Here is a 6,542-nt window from a genome sequence, read left to right on the forward strand (position 1 = left end):
CCCAGGAAGGATTTGTTTCTTTATTAGTAAATAAACTTGTGAATGAAGGTCAGGCACCACGCGGCACACAGAGATGGATCAGACCCAGCCTGCTCCCCCCGGCCACCATGAATTAATTAATTTATGAGAGAGGCACTTTCTTTTTAAGATTTATTTTACTTATTGAAAGGCAGAGTCACAGAGAGAGAGAGGTCTTCCATCTGCTGGTTAGCTCCCCAAGCGGCCGCAATGGCCGGAGCTGGGTCTCCCACGTGGGTGCAGGGCCCAAGTCCATAGCAGAGAGCTCGGCCGGAAGTGGAGCAGCCGGGACTCGAACCGGCCCTCACACGGGAGGCCGGCACTGCAGGCGGCGGCTTTACCGGCCCTCATACGGGATGCCGGCACTGCAGGCACTGCAGGCGGCGGCTTTACCGGCTACGCCGCAGCCCCGACCCCAACTAGATGAGAAACAAGGATTTAGTACGGACGCCCCCTCTGAGCAACAGGTGCGGTTCAAGCCGTAGGATTATCACGATGTCCAGCAGACGGCGCTCCAGCGCACCAGGTCGCCTGACGTGCACGAGGGGCCTTAAAACTACCGCACCCACAATGCCTTGCGGCACCGAGGGCCCGCCGTCGTGCTTAGCTGTCCGAGGCAGTGCCTGTATGCGCTCCTGAAAGAATGCGCGTAGCGAAGCCGCTCGGGTCCTTCCCCCTCTCTGCAGCAGGCCAGTGGGGAGGTTCTTTTTTTCCCTTTCTCTTACTCTCCCTGCCTTACCGTTAGGACTGAAACAGGCTGATGCTTGTTGGCCTCCCCTGCCCTAGCCCCTCGTGAGGCCCCTTGACCTCTGGCCCAAGATGGCGGCGCCCAGGGCGTAGCTCTCGCTGAGGTGAACCAGAGCCAGACGGCCGGCGGCATGTCGAAACTAAGCCGGGTCTCTCGAAGCCTCAGGAAGCCCGAGGCCGGCGGCGTGATCCGGACCATCGTGCGGGCCGGCCAGGCCATGTCCGGGCCCCCCCTGGGCCCTATCTTGGGTCAGGTGCGCTCCTGGCCGGAGCCCGGCGCGGGGCGCCGGAGGGCCGGGATGGTCGCGGAGCCGCGTGCACGCTTCCAGCCCGCGTGTTGGCCTCCGCAGCAGGCCGTGGGGGGGACACACAAAGAAGTCTGTGGCGCAGAGAGCGGGAGTCGAGTGTGGGTGGAGGAGAGGGGCCGCGTGGGCGCGGCCGGCCCCGCTGACCGCCGTGTTGCTCCCGCAGCGAGGCGTCTCCATCAACCAGTTCTGCAAGGAGTTCAACGAGAAGACCAAGGACATCAAAGAAGGCATCCCCCTGCCCACGAAGATCCTGGTGAAGCCCGACAGGACGTTTGAAATCAAGATCGGCCAGCCCACCGTGTCCTACTTCCTGAAGGCGGCCGCGGGCATCGAGAAGGGAGCGCGGCGGCCAGGTGAGGGCCGGGGCGGGCGCCCGGGAGGAGCCGGCGGCCAGCGCCTGAGCGCGCGTGCCCCTTGCTCCCAGGGCAGGAGGTGGCGGGCCTGGTGACCCTGAAGCACGTGTATGAGATCGCGCTGGTGAAAGCCAAGGACGACGCCTTCGCCCTGCTGGACGTCCCGCTGTCCTCCGTCGTCCGCTCCATCATCGGCTCTGCGCGGTCGCTGGGCATCCGCGTGGTCAAAGAGTGAGTGCGGAGGGGGCCTCTCGGGTTCTGGGGGGGGGGGGGCGGTGCACCTGTTGCGTGTTAGGTGTCGTCCTGGATGTGGGACGCGGCTTAGGCGGGGGCAGCGCTGCTTGGCCCACGTCCGTGTGGCGGCCGCGCGGACCCACGGGTGCGTGTTGGGGCCGGGGTCACCAGAGCAGCCAGGAGGGTTGCTGGCTGGGCGTGGAGTGTCCGTGAGGGGAGGGGCTACATCTGAGCAGAAGCCGGGAAGAGACCGAGGGCTGGGGCAGACGGTCCAAGGACGGAGATCTCCGTGGAGTCGGGAAGGGCGGGGGGCCTGGGTGCAGAGCCCCCGGGCAGGGTGGGAGGGTGTGGACCCGAGGCCGACAGGAGGGAGGCCTGCTCCTCGGCTTCAGGTGAGCTCAGGGAGTTGGGGGTGTCGGGCCCAGGCGGGGGCGGGCCGGGGAGTAGGAGCCCTGCGTGTCCTCTGCCGCCGAGTCAGGCCCCACCCGCGGCTCACGGTCGCTTCCCGGAAGCGCGGGCGCAGCCTGGGGCAGAGGGGGACCGGGCCTTGCTCACGTCTTAGCTTTTGCTGGGACGCAGGGATGAGTAAGCCCGGTCCTCTGGGGGAGACACAGGCACAGCCCCCCCGGCTTCCTGGGGCACAGGGCGAGGCCGGCTAAACTGGACTGGAGCCCGGCTGGGTAGCGATTTAGTGAGAGGATAAAAGGCCGCGGGCGGCTTTTCTGGCCGAGGGAGTGTGGAAGCTGGGGGCCGAGCAGCTGGACTCTGACACGGGGACACGGGCCCCGAGAACTGGGGTGGCAGCTGCTCACCACCCGTCCATCCGTCTGTCTGCCTGTCCACCTTCTGTCCGTCCGTCCATCTGCCCGTCTGTCTGTCTGCCTGTCTGTCTCTGTCCGTCCGTCTGCCTGCCTGCCCATCCGTCTGTCCATCTGTCTGTCTGCCTGCCTGTCCATCCGTCTCCGTCCGTCCGTCTGCCTGTCTGTGCGTCTCTATCTGTCCATCTGTCTGTCTGCCTGCCTGCCCGTCTATCTGTCCGTCCGTCCGTCTGCCTGTCTGTGCGTCTCTGTCTATCTGTCTGCCTGTCTGTCCGTCTGTCCATCTCTCCGTCCGCCCGTCCGTCCGTCCGCCTGCCTGCCCGTCTATCTGTCCGTCCGTCCGTCTGCCTGTCTGTGCGTCTCTGTCTATCTGTCTGTCTGTCTGTCCATCTCTCCGTCCGCCCGTCTGTCTGTCCGTCTGTCTGTCTCTCTCCACCTGCAGCCTCAGTGCCGAGGAGCTGGCGGCCTTCCAGAAGGAGCGAGCCGCGTTCCTGGCCGCCCAGAAGGAGGCGGATTTGGCAGCCCAGGCAGAGGCCGCCAAGAAGTGACCCGGCCTTGCACACCCCACAGTTCTGAAGCAAACGGCTGGGGCGGGGCCTGTGCCGAGGGGGAAGAAGGGAGACCGCGCCACCCTCCTTGTGACTCTCCTGACTGGATTATGTATTTCTACGCTCATGGCTGCGTCAGGCCTGAATAAATGTCTCTGTCACCATTCTCAGCCTCTGTCTTGGGACCCAGGGAGGCAGCCCTGGGGTGGGCAGGGGTCTTCACGCGGCTCCTGGGACACAAACCGAGGCTCAGCCGGCAGAGTGGTTTGGCCCACGCCTTAGCTCATTTCCTGTTCCTGTAGCAAAATCCCTGGGACTAAACACCACCGAGAGAAAAGGTTATTTGGCACACGATCCGGGTAAGTGGAGGGACAACAGCATGGCGCTGGCGTCCAGTGAGGCCCCCGAGTGTCACCTGTGGCAGAGAAGCAGCAAAGGGAGTCACGGGCAGGGGGAAGGGGCCGAGCGTGTGGGGCAGCCTTGCCTGATGGTGGCCGACTCCCTCCTGTGTGCCCGCCTGTCCCGTGAGCCAGCGCCGATGGCGGAGCCCTGTGACCGCATTGCCTGCCAGCTCAGCACCTCCACACGGGGACGCTGGGGGCATTCAAGCTACACCCAGACCACAGTGCCCAGGCTCCGAACAGGTGCAGAACCCAGACCCGATGACCTGAAAGCTTTGGCTCTTACCCTTCCCCTCGGTGAGGGCTGTGGGCGCTGGCGTGAGGCCTGCTGCACGTCTCCATCTCAGGGGGACTTGGCCACCTCAGCAGAAACAGGCCCGGGGCTGCTACTGGCCCCTCACGGCACTCGCGTCAGATGTTTGCTGGACGTGAACTGTGAGGGTCACGGCTGCAGACCAGCAGAAGCGTTGGTGGGGACCGGCCGGAGGCAGAAGCCCGGGGGAGCCCTGGGCCGCGTGCTCTCCCCGCTATGCAGACACCAGGTTCCTGTGCACTCAGAAGAGCAGGGCTGTTAGGAGTGAGCCGGGTGACCGGCGTCTGTTACCGGCGCAGCACGTCTGCATGTGCCGAGAGCAGCTGCACGGCATGGAGGAGACCTAGAAGAAAACTGAAAAGGGGCTGGCGTTGTGGCAGAGCAGATTAAGCCACCACCTGTGCCGCCGGCATCCCCATGTGGGCACCAGCTTGAGTCCTGGCTGCTCTGTTTCTGATCCGGCTCCCTGCTCACGCACCTGGGAAAGCAGTGGAGGATGGCCGAGTACTTGGGCCCCTGCACCCACATGGCAGACCTGGGTGGAGTTCTAAGCTCTTGGCTTTGGCCTAGCTCAGCCCTGGCCGTTGGCAGCCTGAATGGGAATGAGCCAGCAGGTGGAAGATCTCTCTCTCTCTCCCTCTCTTTCTGGAACTCTGTCTTGAAAATAAATAAGTCTTAAAAAAAGAAAGAAAAGGAGGTCACAGGCCCTACTGCCATTCATGGATAAGGAACTGCACAAAACACCAGGAGCTGGGGACCACTGGACAAGCTTGGGGTCTGCCCACCACGAGAGCGAACCAGCTGCACGTGGCGGAATTGTGACGCGCGAGGGATGCTCCGTTTCTGCGTGCCTCCCCCACCCCGGAGCACTGCACTTCCCTGCTTATTTATTTATTTGAAAGGCAGAATTATAGAGAGAAAGAGATCGTCCATCTACAAGTTCACTCCAAACCGCTGTAACTGCCGGAGCTTCTTCCGGGTCTTCCATGTGGGTGGCAGGGGCCCAAGCACTTGGGCCGTCTTCTGCTGCTTTCCCAGATGCGTTAGCAGGAGCTGGATCGGAAGTGGAGCAGCCAGGACTCGAACCGGTGCCATAGGGGGTGCCGGCATTGCAGGCGGCAGCTTTGCCCACTACGCCACAGCGCCCCCCCACCCCACCTCCACTTCTTAACCACGGCCTCCTCTGTCACTGGTTCCCCCCAGGTGCACTTGCGTGCAGTGGTCCCAGCTGTTTGGGTTCAGATCCCAGCTCCATGCTCCCTCGCTGTGTCCTCTTGGCCAAGGTCCCTAACCATGCCTTGGCCCCCTCCTCTGTCCAGTAGGGGGATGGTGCTCACCTCAGCAGGCTGTGAAGATCAAGTGAATTCAGGCGTGCGAGGCTGGCGTGCTGCAAGTCCTCAGTGCGTGGCGGCCATTCTTCCTGGGTCACGTTCTGAAGCCCAAGTGCACACTCGAGTATCAGTAAACACAAGGGGCTTCTTGGACGCCTCCCTCTAGCAGTGACCTGCGTCTGCTTTCCTCCGCTGTGAGCCCTGAAGGAGCTGGCCCACACTCGCCTTCGCCTCCCACGCTGCAGCTGCTGAGGCCTGCGTCTTACACACACACCTGCGCCAGTCTCTCCCGCCTAGATTTGGTGTGGAGCATCCTTGGTTGTTTGAAAGAGTTAGAGAGAGAGAGAGGTCTTCCTTCCGCCGGTTCACTCCCCAACTGGCCGCAACGACCTGAACTGTGCCGATCCAAAGCCAGGAGCCAGGAGCTGCTTCTGGGTCTCCCATGAGGGTGCGGGGCCCAAGGACCTGGGCCGTCTTCCACTGCTTTCCCAGGCCATAGCAGAGAGCTGGGTCGGAGAGGAGCAGCCGGGACTCGAACTGGCGTCCATATGGGATGGCGGCACTGCAGGCGGAGCTTGACCTGCTATGCCACAGCGCTGGCCCCTGGATGTCATTATATAACAGCATTCATTGGCATCGTAGCCTCTCCAAGTGGTCCAGAAAGATCCCCACCTCCCCGCCTACTCTGTGCCAGGGTTGGTCCATGTCACCAACAGGAAATGTCTGAAGTGCGAATGTGTGACTTCTGAGGTTAGGTTGTACCACATACTGCCAGGGCTGTTGCTGTGGCGTAGTGGCTAAGGCTGCTACCGGCAGTGCCAGCATCCCACATGGGCACTGGTTCAAGTCCCGGCAGCTTCACTTCCAGTCCAGCTCCCAGTTGATGCACCTGGGAAAGCAGTGGAAGATGGTCCAAGTCCTTGGGCCCCTGCACCCACGTGGGAGACCCGGAAGAAGCTCCTGGCTCCTGGCTTCAGGTCGGCTCAGCTTCGGCTGTTGTGGCCATTTGGATGATGAACCAACAGGTGAAAGGCCTCTCTCTACCTCTGCCTCCCTGTAACTCTGCCTTTCAAATAAAAATAAAAAAGATACGGCCACTTCCACCCCACAGCCCCCTCCCCATCACGCCTACTCCCTGGCAAACACTGGTGGGTTCTCATCTCTAACAACCTGGCCTCTGCTCTCACTTCCAGAGTGAGTGAAACTGCAGTGTGTGTCCTCACGAGTTTTCCTCGCTCAGCTTAAGGACTCTGAGATCCCTCCAAGTCGCTGATGTGTATCAACAGTTCATTCCCAACTCCCTTTTTAAAAAAAGGATTTATTTATTTGAAAGGAGTGGGGAGAGAGAGAGAGAGAGAGAGAGAGAATCTTCCCTCTGCTGTTTCATCCCCCAAATAGCCGCAATGGCTGAGCCAGGCCAAAACCAGAACTCCACCCGGGTCTCCCGCGCGGGTGCAGGGGCCCAGGCCCT

General features: G+C 62.1%; 1 protein-coding gene across 2 annotated transcripts; it reads left to right on the forward strand.

Moving 5' to 3' along the window:
- Positions 1-829: 829 nt before the first annotated feature.
- MRPL11 (mitochondrial ribosomal protein L11) lies at positions 830-3,190 on the forward strand. Of its 2 annotated transcripts, none has more exons than XR_016224582.1 (4): positions 830-1,019; positions 1,237-1,426; positions 1,503-1,657; positions 2,921-3,190. XR_016224582.1 is itself a non-coding variant. In XM_002709252.6 (4 exons), the coding sequence occupies exons 1-4, from the start codon at positions 897-899 to the stop codon at positions 3,024-3,026; spliced, it is 579 nt and encodes a 192-aa protein (XP_002709298.1). In that variant the 5' UTR covers positions 830-896; the 3' UTR covers positions 3,027-3,190. The 2 variants fall into 2 exon arrangements, 1 of the variants encoding a protein (XP_002709298.1); XM_002709252.6 differs by having other exon boundaries at positions 1,498-1,657.
- The last annotated feature ends 3,352 nt before the right edge of the window (positions 3,191-6,542 follow it).

The sequence above is a fragment of the Oryctolagus cuniculus genome, chromosome 1 (assembly GCF_051225735.1).
Source record: "Oryctolagus cuniculus isolate XC-2025 breed Fujian yellow rabbit chromosome 1, ASM5122573v1, whole genome shotgun sequence".
Lineage (NCBI taxonomy): Eukaryota > Metazoa > Chordata > Mammalia > Lagomorpha > Leporidae > Oryctolagus > Oryctolagus cuniculus.